Below are 16,171 nucleotides of genomic sequence, written 5' to 3'. Positions count from 1 at the left end.
TAAGGAAGTTACACTGCATCTGAGAGCCCTTTCTCATGTGTCAATGCGAGTGAGCTCTCTGAGCATGCTCAGAAGATTGGGGCTTAGTGGAATTGGCATAAAATCATGGTAGGCCCTGCACTTCCATGTATGGGAATGGGAGAGATGTGACCTTTTCCCCCATGTTCGTGAGGGGGTGTTGTTGAACAACAAAGTTCAAGCTCTGAGGGATCAGAGTGGAAAAAGCTGTAGCTCATAAATCAGACTTAAGCTTCGGTGAAGTCAGGCCACTGAAGTTACATTAAGGCTCTGCAGACAAAATGGACAGATTTTATCTGCAAGCAGCGTCATCGCGGTCAATACTGTGGCCTCTTTCTCTTCTTTAATATCAGAGCAGTCAAAGCCCCTGACCTCCCCCTTCAAATTGCCTCAAGTTAATAATAGAACAGTCAATAGTTAGCACAGGCTTGAAAGAGCCTTTGCTCTTTGCCTCCCACCCCACATGCTAGGCTATCAAAGTGTTTACTGTATCAGGTTTCAGCAGCATTTGGAGCAATAGTCATTTTCCAGAAGGCTGATGACCAACTCTCCTTTTCTGCAGGTCCAATTTGCTCATACCAGGGACCGGGGCAATTGGCACCAGGGTCTGAGAACCTAAGTTAGCCTAGCTCACTGAAGTTACTCTGTCCACACTGGTGCTGCACTCACCTCTGTGTGTCAGTAGGACTTCATGGGGTATATCCCATAGTTCTCTGTGCTCAGTAAGATGACCTGCCCTATGATTCCCCTCTGGGCACACAGGGAATTGTGGGAAGACTCTGAAGGACTATCAGCACTCAAGTGATTTCACTCACTCCAAAGTGGGCAAGTTACTAGCCCAAATGAAAGCAGAACTGGGCTTCTAACCCATACTCCCAGCCGGGCCAGCTAGTGAAGACTAGGCTCATTCTGTGCTGATTTATCCAAGCACTACGCCCTCCTCCCTTTCACTGTTTGCTTCAGTTGGCTCTGCACTGCCCAGCGGATTTCAAAGTAAAACTTACTGGAGATGGTGGCAGAATAAAACAGCATAGGCGAACTGGGAAGAGCAGATCTGCTACTACCCCCCACTAAAAGAAAGTTTTACACATCCAGACTATAAATAGACAAGCACAATGCTTATGGGACACATTTATTTGAACAAGAGTTTTATTACATAGGAAATCATGAAATATATGAATGGATTTACTACTGCAGTCTACTTGCAGTTCAGCATCAGAACAAAGATTTAAAGTGACCCTCTGCAATTTTATGACCAAAAAAATACTGTAAATATAATAAGGGGATTATTCTCTAGGGATGTAAATGTATCTTGAAAAGAAAGATTTGTGGGTGTATTCACATAAGAGAAATTACCCAAAGTTTAAAAACAAAATCAAAATGGTCTTTAGCACCCAGTCCACCTGAAACTGTCAGCAGTCTTGGAGGCTGTAGTTACTGGTTTTGGAGCAATGAAAAGCTAGGCCTGCCAGGGAAACGAAGATCAGAAACTCCACCAGCTCTGCTTCAAATGCTTTTGAGAATGACTTTACTGCTTCAAACCCTCTTGATTCTCCAAGTTCTCTGGCTCTCATTCATCTATGTGCCAGTGCTGGGCCCAGTCCACGGAGTGAGTGCGGAAGCAATGCAGTTGCCAGAGACCAAAAAGTTATCTGCTTAAATCTTCGCAGGCTCCAGCCCTAACTATAAAAAGGAAAAGAAGAACAGAAGGCCCAAGAGGCAAAGCTCAAGGGACACCCAGAAGATGGTGACATTTGAGGGAAAGAAGGAACATTTGTGCAAAAAGTAAGTAAGAGTCAAAACAATGAGAGAGGCCAGATCCTCAGCTGGTCTAAATAGGCTTAGCTCCCTTCTCCAAACTTCACTGCCCACCTACCAGCTGAGCCTCTGGGCCCTATCAAAATCACTTCTCAAGAAAATGTATCTTTGAAACTAATGTAGGCCCTAGAAATAAGAGTCTGGATTTGTCTAGCTCATACTCCCCTCTCTGCTTGAGCCTGCACTATCCTTGACGAATGTCTGTGTGACTGCCCTTTGGCTTTCTCCAAATTCTAAAGTTAGCTGCCTCTTCCTTTGCAGTGAGAGATTGCCGTTGTGCTCCACTGTACATCAACTTTTCTAATTACTGGTTCTGGTGTGTTTGAACAGTAGCAATTTGTTACGTGGGCTCTGGCAGCCTCCCACAGAATGTGATAAAGGGAGGAAGGAGTGAGGTCTAAGCAGATGCTTATCAGAAACCTAGTGCCGGTGCCACCATTGAGAATCAGCATGAAATGTATAATTATCCTGTCTTGGGGAATGTTTTACTTTAGTTATGGGGCTGTACGGACTCCTTTCTCTGAAAATGCATGTGAGCAGCAGTTGTAATGTTCCTTCCCATGACAGGAGCTCATTAACTACTGTTAAGCCCCCGTGAGGTTTGTGGACAAAAGGCTAAAACACCAGAAGAATCACATGAGAAAATTGTGGCTGCCAAAAAGGTAGGCTCTTCTGACAAAATCTAAGCTCCTGGATGAAGTTTAATCAAATGCTCAGGGTAAACTGTTCTACCTTTGCCCTGGTATTGCAGCCTGGCCAGACAAACTGCAGCAGCAGCAAAGGTGAGAACTACAACTATCTAGCTACCCAGCTTCAGCTACTGCTGTCCATCACTGTCCATCCCACCCAGCTCTATTTATTTAGGGCAAAAATTTCAAACCTGTGTTGCCGGCACAGGGGCCCGAGGACAGCAACAGTGAGGTTCGTTGCCCGGAGTGCTTCACGCCAATAAACATACCGGGGGGGAGAAACAATCAAAGTTTATTTGAGATCTCAAAGTGGTGCAAGGAGACAGGCAAGTCTCAAATCGAGCACACCAGCAAAAACAGTTTCTCTCTTCTTTATACACTTTACAACTAAGCCCCCCTCTCTCCCGCCCCCTCTACTCCCTCTCCCCTCTCTACCGAAGGCAGGTTTATACATTTAAGCAACTAAATCATTCTAGGGCTATAAATCTAGCTTGTTAGTAACTTCTCCCTAAACAGTTATTTGGTCCTGTTTACCCTTAGTTTATTACCCCTTCCCCAGCTAGAAACATGCAAACCTCATCATTATTGTTTGGTACCTGAAATGAACAAGGTCGTAATTGCTAACTGGCTATTTACATATTCCAATTCCTGTCCTTGGTTGTTAAGGTCGATTAGAGTTAAACATGGAAGGACAGAGTTTAAACATGGAAGAACTCTGGCTCAGGCAGGCCTAGTAACCCCAACACCTGGGTACCGAAAACAAGGCTCCTAGGCCAACATTTTCAAAGGTGGCTAGTGATGTTGGGTGCCCAACCTGAAACACCTCAAAAGATCCCGATTTGCAGAGGGTGGGTCCATAGCACTTTCTCTAAGAAGCAAGTCCCATGTAGTTCAAGCTGGGTGCCCATAATTGTAGCATCCAAAATCACTAGGTACACCTCTACCCCAATATAACGTGACCCGATATAACACAAATTCAGATACAATGCAGTAAAGCAGTGCTCGGGGGGGCCTCCGGTGGATCAAAGCAAGTTCGCTATAACACAGTTTCACCTAGAACACGATAAGCTTTTTTGGCTCCTGAGGACAGCGTTATAGCGGGGTAGAGGTGTACTTTTTGAAAAATGTGCCCTACATCTATATTTAAGTCTCCTGTAGCCTGTTTATTTTGCACTTGCATAAAGTTAAACATGAGGGTTTGGGGGGTTTGTAAAATCAGGGTCTGAGGAATCTAGACCAAGGGCCTGTTTTTCAAAGGGCTGCATATGCACAGTTCCCCTGGAAGTTAATCTCAGCTGAGTGTGGTCAGCACCTTTGAAAAAGTCTTGAGACACTCAAGTTGAAAAATCTTGGCGGCGGTGTATGCATTTATAGCGATTTATACCTAACCCTAACACAACCCCGAAAAAGATACACTTTTTAAAATTACAACTGTGTTTAAAACAAACAAAACAACTTCCCCCAAAACCGGCAACCGGGATCATAGCTAAGGAACCACCCCACCCCATGCCCTGCACGCTGTATCAGCCCTAGGGGGGTTAGGGACAAAATTCCCACAGGTCCTAGTCCTTCGGCAAACAGGCTCTTGCAAGGGATTTCAATAGGACGGTCCCAATCTCCCCTCCCGAGTGTCAGTCGCAGCTTGGCGGGCCAGGCCGTCGCACGCAGGGGTGGGGAATGGCTCACACCGAGTCAAGGCTCTGGTGCATTCCCCCCACCCCCGGGGAGCAGCCGCGTGCAGCTCCCACCTGGCTCCGCCTCCGCCGCTGCTGGAGGGAGGCGGCTGCCCGGTGGCTACGCGAGGGCCGGGCCCCAGCGCGCTAGGCCCGGCGGGCGGAAGCAGGAAGTCGCTGCAGCGGGCGGCGCCTTTGCAACCGGCCGCGTGTGGGAGAGCGAGCGGAGCCGGGCGCTGTAAGTGCCCCCGCGGCCCTCCTCCCGCCAGCGGCTCCCGGCTCTGGTGCTGAGTGGCTCCGCCCCGGCCCAGGAGCCGCGAGCGGGACAGCCCCGCTGGGCGCCCGTGGCGATGCCGATGGCTCGGGACCCCCCCCCCGCCGGCCGGGGCTAAGCCCGGGGCTTCCCGCTCTGCGCAGCCCCGGGGGCGGCTAAGCAGCTGCCCCAAGGCCTCGCCTCGGGCCCCAGGCTCCCGCATCTCGGCACAGGCCCGAGGCCGGGCGGGATCTAGGTACGGGGAGGAAGGGGCCGGCTGGGAGGCTGCCCCGGAGATAGACCCCGATGGGGGTGAAAGGGTGGCCCCACCTCTGGGCAGGGATTTATTTTTGGCCTAGCAAGTGCTGGGCTTTAGGTCGCTGGTATTTTATCCCCTGGAGAGCAGCGGCCCCTTCGCTGTATGAGCGAGGAGGCCGCCGCCGCCGCCGGCCGGCGGAGCACCCTGACCGCTCCAGCTCGGCTGTGGTGTAACAGGAACTTCTGGCCTTGTGTGGTCGCCATGGGAGTGGCGTGTTTCAGCCTGGCCCTCACGTGGCTGCACATGGTTCAGTAGCACGCTTATAACTTGCTTGTGTTGTGTTCTAGCAGAGGTCAGGGCAATATTGCATGAGGTGGTCCCTTGAAATGGTTCATTTGAAGGTGTAGATAATTCCTAAGGAGATGGGAAATCTACCTCGATTGTGGCAATTCTGTGTGCCGCTTTCATGGGGTCTTGTCTGTCTCTTTTTGGTACGTGCTCTTAGTTTCACAGTGACACACAGGCCTTGTCTTTGCTAGGGTTTTTTCCCTAGAATGTCCCATCATTGGACGCTGGACATAGTAAAGGTGGGTGCACTGGTATAGCAGCTCAGAATTCTGGGGGCCTCCTGGACTGTGACTGGAGAGACAAGCCTGGAATCTCAGTGAAAAGTGCGGTGTGAAAGTGAGAATCTGTGTTACTGTTTGAATCAGTCTGGCTACAGATTACAGATTACAAAGGCTGACACTCTCTTGAGTTAGGGTTTGAATTAAGTTATGCACACAACCAGAAATGTGGGGGGGATTTTTTAAATTTTGAAATAGTCAATGAAAAGACTTCACCACAAGTCTGATAATGCCAGTGTATGGCTATCTAGCATGCATAGGCGCATCTATATTCTAATAGGTAGTTCTGTTTGTGCTATTAAAGGTGCATGTTTAAGGAATTGTGTGTTCCAGCCAAAGAGTATAATTTTGATAAGTGCTTAAGTGACTTAGGTGCCTAATTCCTATTTAGATGTCATTTGGGAACTTGAGTCTCATTGACTTTCAGTAAGACTTAGGCTCCTAAGTCACAGAAAATGTTACCTTATGTCACAAGAGCATCTGCCTTAACTCTGCAGAGTTGGCATGATCTCTTTGTCCACATGGCCTATCCATAACAAAAATATGTAGGATTTATCAAGCATGGAGTGGGTTTAATTGTGGTGATAGGCTCAGCAACATGGACATAAACTGATCATAGGAGACATTTTGTGCTAATTTTAGTAGAAAATTAATAGTGCAGTAAGGTACAGAGAGGATCATTGCAGTAATTACTGCCTTATCTTGGAACAAGGAAAAATAAATTTGGCCAAGATTTTTTTTTTTTAACTTCTTTCTCTCAAAAACCAACATAAAAAGTGTATGTTTTTCTTAGGCATGACTGAAACTGGCCAGAAATAAAATGACCTTAAAGATGGTGATGATGAGAAGCAGCCTTGAATCTTCTGCCGAGCAACTTCTGTCACCTGGGGAAGGTCCACAGGAAAATAATGTCAGGCACACAGCAACACAGTAAAAATTCTGGGCTCTCTCCCGTGATGTTGCAATGGAAATGCCATAAGGGGTCGCCCAGGGAATATCCTCTGTGCAGGTGCCCCTGTGCTGGTGCAGAGCCAGCACCATCAGCTTTGTGCTGCCTCCACAGCAACCCTGGGCACAAGGGATGTTCCAAGGCAGAAGTGAATTATGGACAGATTAGAGGAAGGAAGAGGCATGGATGGGGCCTGCACCCCAGCAATTCTGCACCTTGCGATCTACCACCATAGAAGAAGAGTTTGAAAAAGAACCATGCTTTGTAAGTAAAATTAATTGTGCTTAAAGGTTTGACCTTTTAACAGCAATAAAACTGCATTTAGCTAGCCCTCGAGGCAGATGGTGACTGCTGCTCAGTCTCTAGCACCCTCTTGTGTGGTAAAGGGGCTGTGTGTGATTAAGTTTGCTGTATAAGACTCAGAATACCTTCTTATTTGTAACTGTCTGTCTTCATTGTATACATTCATTCTAGGTGCATCAATTGATGGGATCTGCCAGCATGACTTGTAGACACACTGGAGAAATCCCTTCTGTCACTTCAGTGCCCCTGCATTGCTTCCAGCAGTGGCTTCACTGGGCCCCTTGCCAGCTAGCATAGAAGCTTCTCTAACCTCAGTGTTTTCTCAAATTGGAAAGGTAAGCACTGCAGGAGCCAATCATTCTTCATGTTGTCTACTGGGTTCTTGCTGTTGGGGGTGCATTGGTCCTGAGAAGCACTCATAAAGACCAAAGCTGTGTCAAGGGGAAGCTCAGACTGGCTTGGTGTCCATGCAGCCGTCACTGCACCGTCTCAGATTTTACAGTTCACACTAAGACTAAGCCTTGTGTCTACACAGGTTTTTGTGAAACTCTCATGCTATAGGACTAGCTCCATTCCAGCTCCACTCGTGGTAGCAATGCAGTGCACTAGTATAAACTGGCCAGTGGTGTTTTCACCACCATAACCATGGCTGTAACTCCTACAGCATGTGTTGGTGATGCAGTGGAGAAAACACCTGAGCCCTATGTACACTCTTTCTAGCACCATTGGAGCTACGCTAGTGTTAATGCAGCTGTAAGAGGGCAGAAACTTCTGTGTAGACAGGGCCTCTCCAATGACCTTGAAACCAGTGAAAATTATGTGGTCAGCTCTCAGTGGGATGCAGACTATGGGTTAAATCTGAATATTAAATAAGAGTTTGTTCCATTACTGTGGTGCCTTCTGCACATTTTATATCTGTTTTAATATGTATATCCAAAGCATAATACTGTAATATGGTTATCAGTGCTAAACATTATTGATCAAGTGCCTAAAATAGGGTGAGTATAAAAATGCCTATGGGCTTCAAACCTATTAATCCTTTAATAGAAAAAAGGAGGGTTAAGCAACTGCTCCCAAGGGGAGTGAGGAAGCCAAGTGAGTTACGGCACTGGACTCTGATGCAGGAGAGCTGGATTCAATTCCTGGATCTGCTATGAGGAGTTTCTTACTGATGTTCACCTGGAGGACTAAGAAAGTAGAGCCAGTGAAGTCAAATTGCCTCTACTGATACTATCCTCCTAAATTAAACGGTAGAAGAACAGGGCCTGTCTCGGAGATGGAGTCAGGACCTACTTAAGCTACCAACAGTCACTGTTCACTTTGTTTTGGAAATTCTTATGGCAGTTAAAGGGATGCTGCCAAGTTAAAAATCAAGTATTGTAAAGAAAATGCCCTTGTGTGAGTCTGTGAGAAGTAATTATCTTGTTAAAACGGAAGGAATTTTAAAATTCCATTTATCTTTCAACCCTTCTCACTGGTGGCATTGTGTTTTAAGCCTGTCACATCGCATGTTGTTAAATTCACACTATTGGCCTTTTGTATCTTGTGTAACCTGGATTTGTTTGCTTGTAGTATCCTAGAGCTCTTCATTCCAGGCTCCTCTTCTGACTGCATGGTGATAGAAATGGGATGGAAAAAAAGATTATGTTAACCAGATGCAAGCTGTAATTGTGTTTCCTTAGTGGCCCTTGCTTAGTGACTGTCTCTTGGACTTGTCAGCTCTGCAGCTGGTAGATTCATGCTGCGTGTCCACAAAATGCAGTCTTTTAAAACAGCATCATTTGATGCCCTCAAGTGGTGACACTGTGTACTGGTGCTTTGAATTATCAGTGGACAACAGTTACTATAGATATTTGGTACCATTGGTGGCAAAAATACCTAGTGCCTTAGGCCAGGTCTACACTAACCCCCTAATTCGAACTAAGGTACGGAACTTCAGCTACGTGAATAACGTAGCTGAAGTTCGAAGTACCTTAGTTCGAACTTACCTTGGTCCACACTCGGCAGGCAGGCTCCCCCGTCGACTCCGTGGTACTCCTCTCGCCGAGCTGGAGTACCGCAGTCGACGGCGAGCACTTTCGGGTTCGACTTATCGCGTCCAGACTAGACGCGATAAGTCGAACCCAGAAGTTCGATCGCTCGCCGCCGAACTACCGGGTAAGTGTAGCCAAGGCCTCAGTGTGTTTGATCGGGGAGGAAGGAGACTCTTGCAGTTAAGGCACTGTTCTGAGATTCATGAGATCTGGATTCAATCCCCTGCTCTGCCATAGACTCCCTGTATGATGCTGGAACTTATTATTATTATTATTTGTATTATTGTAGTGCCTAGGACCTCTGTGTGTCTCGGTTTTCCCATCTGCAAAATGGGGTTGGTCTTTCCTTACCATGGACGGTAGTTTGAGGGTAAATTCGTTAATATGCGTGAAGTATTCACATTACAATGATGAGGAGGCGCTATTAGAAAAAAAAAATTGAGCCACTTCAGGGGATAGATTTTAGAAAAGAGATTCCCCCTCCATCTGTTGGTTATCCATATGCGTTCTCAGTAACCTGATCCCATATTGTTGTTCACATCCTTGTCATTCTAGAGTAATAGAGTAAACTATCCCTGTGAAGAACAGTGAAGAAAAATCTAAAAAGTAAAAATTATTTTGATTCTCTTAAAATCCTAACACAGATTTTGCCCAGATACCAGCACAGAAAGAGTCATGTGCTCAACAGAGCATTTATAGCATTTAAAGAGAGAATGAATCCAGCGTGCTCTTTAGCAATTACAAGAAGCTTGTAATCTAGTCAATTAAAGAATAAAGGACTGGCTTGGGTATTATCCCTGCTTCTCAGCCTCCTGCCAGGGTTTGTGGCCTTACCATCATTTTCCTGCTTATCAAAATGGGTTTTTTCCTCCCCTCTTGCTCTGCAGAGACCCCCTCATGAACCAAAAGGGGAAGCTGAGTATACAGTGACATAGCCACAAAGGGTCACCGTCAGTGTTGTCTTACAGTCTTTTGCAGCAGCTGTGTTTGCCCAAAGGGGCTGTACCTCTTGCCCCTGGTAAACAGCACCAGCACAGGAGCCTCTGGGCTTTCCTGGAAGAAGTTCCCAGTCCAGGGACATTCTGGGGTGGATCTGGGGCAAGCCAGAGGTGAGAAGAGCTGGGGTGGTCGTACGCTCTGGCAATTCCTTCCTGCTATATTACTGGGAATGTAAGTTGAGCCTAGCCTGTGCAGGGGGCCTGCATCATCCCCTAAACAGGAAGGGCACAGTGCTGCGCTTGTGTGAGGAGGAATTTGGTTTTGTGCTGTCAAATGCACAGAGTAAACTGAGGACATAAAGAAAATACCGACGGAGCTCAGGAGATATTAGTCTTGGGTGGTGGTGTAACAGAAGTGAGCAAGCCATTTTCAGAGAGAAGCGTGGCTTGTTTTAAATTTGCTGCTGTCCTTTTACATGGGCTACTCTGACAGTGAGCCAAATTTTCATTAGCCAGTCCAGAGGGGAGAATTGGTTTTGTTTCATTCAAATAATCTTCCTGCCCAAAGGAATGGCTCAGGCACTTAAATCAATAATTAAGCAAATGTTCTAACAATACCATTCTTCTATCAAATAAACCCATATGTCAGTGTTGTTAACCATGGCAGCCCCACAGCAGACCAACAAGTAAAAACCCATTCTAGCTCCAGTAGGAACCTCATCCATTATTTTCAAATGCAGGTTTCAGTCTGTAGGGGGGTGGGCCCTCGTTATCTTGTGTAAAGATGCACTGAACTTTCTCTTCTACAGTGAGCACATGTGCAAAAACTCTGGGCTGATGTAACTTCCTACGGCTCAATAGATCTTGTAATGGAAATGGTGTCTTAAATACTGAGGGTTGTGTTTAAAGATTACTCATAGTGACAGCTGGTTTTAAAAAACTCAGGTTGCTTGTGCCTCTTCTTCTGCTTTATAAATATTTAAGCAAGCAACAAGCTTTGGATTCCCTAGAAAGATGCTTGGGCTACAGCCAGCCAGTGACGTTTTTATTAAGCAAAACTCGGCAAGCTCATTTCTTCTGTCGTTTGTAACCTGGTAGCTAATTGTTGTGTATTTGTTCTTTTTCAGATGTTTCTGTGGCTGTCTTTGCCAGTCATGTGCCATCCCCTATAGTGAACACAGAATCCTATTGTGCTCCGCACCCAATTCAGTAGTAAACCACCCGGCTTGCTCCGTCCAGCAGAGTCATAAAGCAAGCAACACAATGACCTAGGTACGGTACTTCCACAAGCCCCCATTGTCAGAGCCATCTGAGCCCCTCACAACGATGTATCCTCACTGCATCCCAGGGAGGTGGGGAAGTGCTATGGACTCTGATGACTGCTTACCAGCTGGAATATGTTCTGGACTAAAGAATACGCAGATGGTGCAAGAATATAGATATGGATGAAAGACTCTTTAGGATGTAACGCTGTTAGTGGTGAGTGGCATCATTCGAGCCTAGGTCAAGGAGAACACCTGTGTCTGGATGGAAGCCAGCAGTCATTTAATAGGCCTATTTTGGGAAAGCTTCTTCCCCTTCGACCTTAAGTGATATGGTTAACGTTGCCTCCTCAGAAGGTTACTCAGTCATCTTAATACTTCTCTTATGTTGTCTTTTTGTTTTGTTTTTCTCCTTCCAGATTTTGATTAGTTTTTCCTTCAACATGGGAGAAGATGTCTGATTGTAGAGGACTCTTTAATTTGGCAGATAGGAGCATAACAAGGTCCAATGGCTGGAAGTTGAAGCTGGTCAAATTCAAACTGGAAATGATGCACATATTTTTAAGTAAGGGTAATTAGCTATTGGAACAACTTACCAAGGGATGTGATGGAGACCCCATCACTTGAAGTCTTTAAATCAAGATTTAAGGGACAGATTCTTAGCTGGTGTAAATTGTCATAGCTCTGACGTCAATGAAGCTAAGACAGTTTGCACCAGCTAAGAATCTGGACCTTGACATCTTTTTAAAATACGTGCTCTTGGCCAACTGCAAGTTATTTGGGTCAGTGCCAGAATTACTGGGTGAAACTCTCCGGCCTGTGTTAGACAGGAAGTCAGATTAGATGATTACAGTGGTCCCTTCTGACCTTAGAATCTGTGGATTGTTGCTAGGATAAACTCTAAAAAGTGATGCCGTACCTCGATAGATTAGTATTGCCAGACATCTTCAGAGAGGAGCTAGCAGCAGTCATTGCCTTCATCTTAAATTGTCTGCACCCACCTCAATTGTTTCTTACTCCTGTAATGCTGGTAACTGGTTTTTCAAGGCCTGTGTTTATTCCTATGGAATGTGCATTTTGCAGACTTGGTTCGTTCTTGGAGCATCCTCTAGTATGTAAAGCCGTACCAATTATTTTGTAATATGAATACTAAATAAATCTGCATTACTGCATTCAGCTAATTATTCTTGATTTCATGTAAATAGTTTTGATGCACTTGTGAAGCTACCTAAAGCCGGAATCTCTCCAGGCTTGACAGCTGGAATATGGCAAGCCTTCCAGTACCTTAAAGTTATTCCTAAGTGAAGTCCAAACAAATAAATTGCAACTGAAATCAAATGTTGGGTCAGAGTACTTCAAACCTGGGTTGGTGAGCCCTCATGCCAAGGGCACAGCATCAAAGACAAGCTCCTCGATTCTATTCCCCCTTGCTGCAGTCGTAAGGTGTGTGTGAATAGATTTGAGAGTGGCAGTACAGTTGGCATTTAAGGGCGTGAGTGTGGCTAAGTAGTGCATGCTAAAAATGATGCCTGCGGCTTTTATTTGCAGGCAGCATAGTGCCATGAAGAGCCTAGTCTGCAGTTTTGCTGAAAAACTGAATGCAAAGCATGGGCATTTTATAAAATGTCTTTAATGACTGAGCGTATAATGCATGGTTGATTATTTCCAAGGCCTCACTTAATGGCAAAAGCTGATGATTCATGTGAGAGTGAGGCGTATCTGATTATCTTGTTTCATAGACTTCATGCAGCTGCAAAATACTTTAAGATTAGCTTTATGGTATTTGTGTAAATTATGAGCATGTTTGGCTTCATCTGACAACTGTGTGGTGATTAAGCCCTTTGCTTTTCTGGTCATCTTTGTACAGCTCTTTCCTAGCTCTTTGTCGAACATAAACAAGAATAGAAATCACTTGCTTTTGTGTAAGAAATAATCGTCAAAAGATACTGGAGTTCCTTGTGCATAAAAGCAATGCAGACTGCCATCCTCACTCTGGGTACCTCTACATTTGAGCTGGGAGGTATGATTCCCAGCATGCATAGATGTAGCGGGGGTAGCATGGATGGTGCCTCAGGCTAGCCACCTCACGACATACCCAGGCCATCTGGGTGGGTATGTACTTGGGTGCCAAGCCTGAGTCACCGCCTGTGCTACCCCGGCTACATGCCTACATTTTAGTGAGTTAGCATGGGTAGGAGTACTTAGGACCTTAGAGACTAACAAATTTATTTGAGCATAAGCTTTCGTGGGCTACAGCCCACTTCATCGGATGCATAGAATGGAACCTCTCTGGTCATGCAGTAACAGACTTAAAGGTGGCAATCTTGCAACAGAAAAGCTTCAAAAACAGACTCCAACGAGAAACTGCTGAACTTGAATTAATATGCAAACTAGATACCATCAATTTAGGCTTGAATAGAGACTAGGAATGGCTGAGCCATTACACACATTGAATCTATTTCTCCATGTTAAGTATCCTCACACCTTCTTGTCATTCTCACTACAAAAGTTTTTTTTCCTGTTGATAATTGCTCATTTTAATTAATTAGCCTTTTAGAGTTGGTAGAGCAACTCCCACCTTTTCATGTTGTGTGTGTGTGTGTGTGTGTGTATAATCTCCTTACTATGTGTTCCATTCTGTGCATCCGATGAAGTGAGCTGTCGCCCACGAATGCTTATGCTCAAATACATTTGTTAGTCTCTAAGGCTACGTCTACGCTACCCACCGTAGCGATCGATCTATTGGGGATCGATTTATCGCGTGTAGTGTAGACGCGATAAATCGATCCCCAATCGCTCTCCCATCGACTGCTGAACTCCAGCAGTGCGAGAGGCGGAAGCAAAGTCGATGGGGGAGCCGCGGCCGTCGATCCAGCGCCGAAAGGACACGAAGTAAGTAATTTTAATTCCATCTAAGATACGTCAACTTCAGCTACGCTATTCTCGTAGCTGAAGTTGCGTATCTTAGCTTGATTTTCCCCCCTCCCCCAGTGTAGACCAGGCGGTGCCACAAGTACTCCTGTTCTTTTTGCGGATACAGACTAACACGGCTGCTACTCTGAAGCATGGGTAGGGAATCACACCTCCCAACTCAAATGTCCCCTCTGTGTGTCAAACCTCAGCTGATGCGATCACCTCTGGAAAGGACAAGGAAGGTAAATCTCCATACATGTTTGGACCTGGCCCTCTCTGGAGATTGCTGACAATGGAGCTAAGTGTGATGGCTCTTGTGATCTGAATTCCTCTCCACTAAGAACAGAGCTGACCCTACTGACTAATTTCCCATTGACCAAACTGCTTGTCCCTATTAGCTTGGGCTGGATTCAAACCAATGCCCTAAAAGGAAGAGACTTTCATTTCCCAGGATCTCAATCCCTGGAGTTATTTCCTTTCGTTCTGTGAACATACCCTTATAAGCTTGTGAATGTCTACACTACAGGTGCCATTGAGCTCCCAGCTCAGGTAGAAATATTCCTGCTACCTAGACCTGAGAGGGTGGACTCTAGCCCAATCCACAGTGTCCATACTGCTTTTTTTAGTGTGGTAGCATGAGCCTGTCCACCTCCAGCAAGGTGAGAAACTTTCTGAGCTTATGAAGCCTCTGAATGACATAGGACAAATATAGCAGTCTGCGGGCTTGATCCTGCAAGCCTTCAGCTGATGGTGCCTTCCATAGGCGTTCTGCATGCAGTAGTGGGCCTTTAATTATTTGCTGAAGCATAAATGGTGTGTACTTAAAAGGGAGAAAGTGATTATGATATAGGGCTTTTGTCAATTTGTTACACACAGATGTGCCATTCTCAGCAGCTGCCACTCAAGCCATAGATCATAAAAGAGTAATAGATCTGGGCATTGCAATGCCATTACGTATCCTTAGGAACCCAGGTTTTTCTAAAGCAAAACAGGGGTGCACGTAATGCTGGAAGTGACTGTTGAATGTATAAAGGTGCTGTGCAATATCCAGATTAAAAAAAGACAGTTTCCAGTTGTCGTAGTCCAGCAGGATGCCAATCCTCTTGGGGGGAATTGTAATCCTAATGTCTGGTGTTGTCCCACTGTGCAAAAATTCATATTTGTGCCTGCAAATGAAAATAGGAAGAAATGAACAATTGTCTGCACCCTGCCCCTTGTAGAGAGAAGCTGCTTCCCACATGTATGTACAGCCCTGCCTCGCCCATAGTGTACAGACAGCCCCGCAACACCCTACCATTCTGCCCCACCCCACAATGTATGGACCGTCCCTCCTTGCCCAGTGTATTACAGCCCTGCTCCACCCACAATGTACAGACTGTCTCACCTCACCCACAGCATGACCAGTCTTGCAGACATATATAATTGTCAGCTGTAGTCTCACAATCTTTACACAGGCCCAGATTCTCCCCATCTGGGAAAAATCAAGGTAGGGGGCTATGACCTCTGATGTTTTTCCCCATCCCTGCTAAATGTGCAGGGGTTTGGCCTCAAATGAGCGGGTGACCTGAGGTGCAATAGGCATCTGTACATCTTCAGAAGCCACCCCCATCATCTAGGAGTTATGCTGTACCAGCCACCTCCCCTTCCAGCTGCACAGTAGAATCTACTGGAAGTTAATCTTGCTTAGAGCAGCTTTATCCCCTACTCAGATCTGCAGTTGGATAGCTGCAGGCTCTGGCATGGAACATGATCTAAAGAACAACTGTTGTGCTACTCCACCCCCTCTAGATCCAGCCCTATTATCCCTAGAGCCCAAGTCCTGTGGAAGGTGCTCCAGGGGACGTAGATGCTGCTGAACCATCTTCCCTGCTCCTTTGGGGGTACTGACACTCCTTGCTCCTGTTAGCAGATGGAGGAATTTAGCCCATTGAGCAAAGATTGTCTAATTTAGTGGAGGGCTTGATGGCACCAAAGTAACTAGCTCCGGTTGTAAAGCTATGTTTTCTAAATTGCATCTCCGGCTATTGTCCCAAAAGAACTCCTAATTCAACCAGAATGGTGCTGCTGAGAAAACCCACTAGGTTCTAGCTAGGCATATTCATTTACTAGATGATGATCTCTTTAAGTCGTGACTCCTGAGATACAACGAAAAGTCACAAGCAAACAGTGTTCTGATTTCAGTGCTTACTGAGTCAGGTGTTTGTAATGGAGTCAGACCTTTTCTCCTCCATTAAGTCACATTCAAATAAAGGAGACTTCCTTTAACAGTTGCTCAGACACTCGTATACCAGCCCCCCAGTGCAGAGCGCTGCAGCCAGAAACACAGGCCTTTTAACAGTGTTGAGATTGAGAACACGCAGCCTTTGTTCCCGTGGGAGCACTTTGGAGTGAAAATGGGAACCGTTTTTCAGTAGCAGCAGTGAAGTGATCCGGCATT

The 16,171-nt window shown here is 45.9% G+C and overlaps 1 protein-coding gene, 1 long non-coding RNA gene and 1 other non-coding gene across 4 annotated transcripts in view; 2 read left to right on the top strand and 1 right to left on the bottom strand.

Annotated features, from left to right (window-relative positions):
- The first annotated feature begins 4,297 nt into the window (after nucleotides 1–4,297).
- Nucleotides 4,298–11,993, top strand: LOC101936837 (uncharacterized). Of its 2 annotated transcripts, XR_010590977.1 has the most exons (5): nucleotides 4,298–4,436; nucleotides 6,130–6,549; nucleotides 6,760–6,923; nucleotides 10,687–10,831; nucleotides 11,241–11,993. It is a non-coding gene; the product is annotated as an uncharacterized LOC101936837 (long non-coding RNA). The 2 variants fall into 2 exon arrangements; XR_256810.4 differs by lacking the exon at nucleotides 11,241–11,993 and having other exon boundaries at nucleotides 10,687–11,038.
- On the top strand, nucleotides 7,768–7,898 carry LOC112059177 (small Cajal body-specific RNA 15). Its single transcript, XR_002888409.2, has one exon. It is a non-coding gene; the product is annotated as a small Cajal body-specific RNA 15 (non-coding RNA).
- Nucleotides 11,994–12,433: 440 nt separating the features above from the next.
- The window catches only part of FSD2 (fibronectin type III and SPRY domain containing 2), a 28,533-nt gene continuing 24,795 nt past the window's right edge, over nucleotides 12,434–16,171 (bottom strand). The window contains exon 13 of the mRNA XM_024102909.3: nucleotides 12,434–14,900. Coding sequence (XP_023958677.2) covers nucleotides 14,648–14,900 — 253 coding nt within the window. The 3' untranslated portion in view covers nucleotides 12,434–14,647. The remainder of the gene's footprint in view (nucleotides 14,901–16,171) is intronic.

This window comes from Chrysemys picta, chromosome 10 (genome assembly GCF_011386835.1).
Source record: "Chrysemys picta bellii isolate R12L10 chromosome 10, ASM1138683v2, whole genome shotgun sequence".
Lineage (NCBI taxonomy): Eukaryota > Metazoa > Chordata > Testudines > Emydidae > Chrysemys > Chrysemys picta.
The sequence above is the reverse complement of the archived record's forward strand: the minus strand, read 5'-3'. Positions and strand labels throughout refer to the sequence as shown.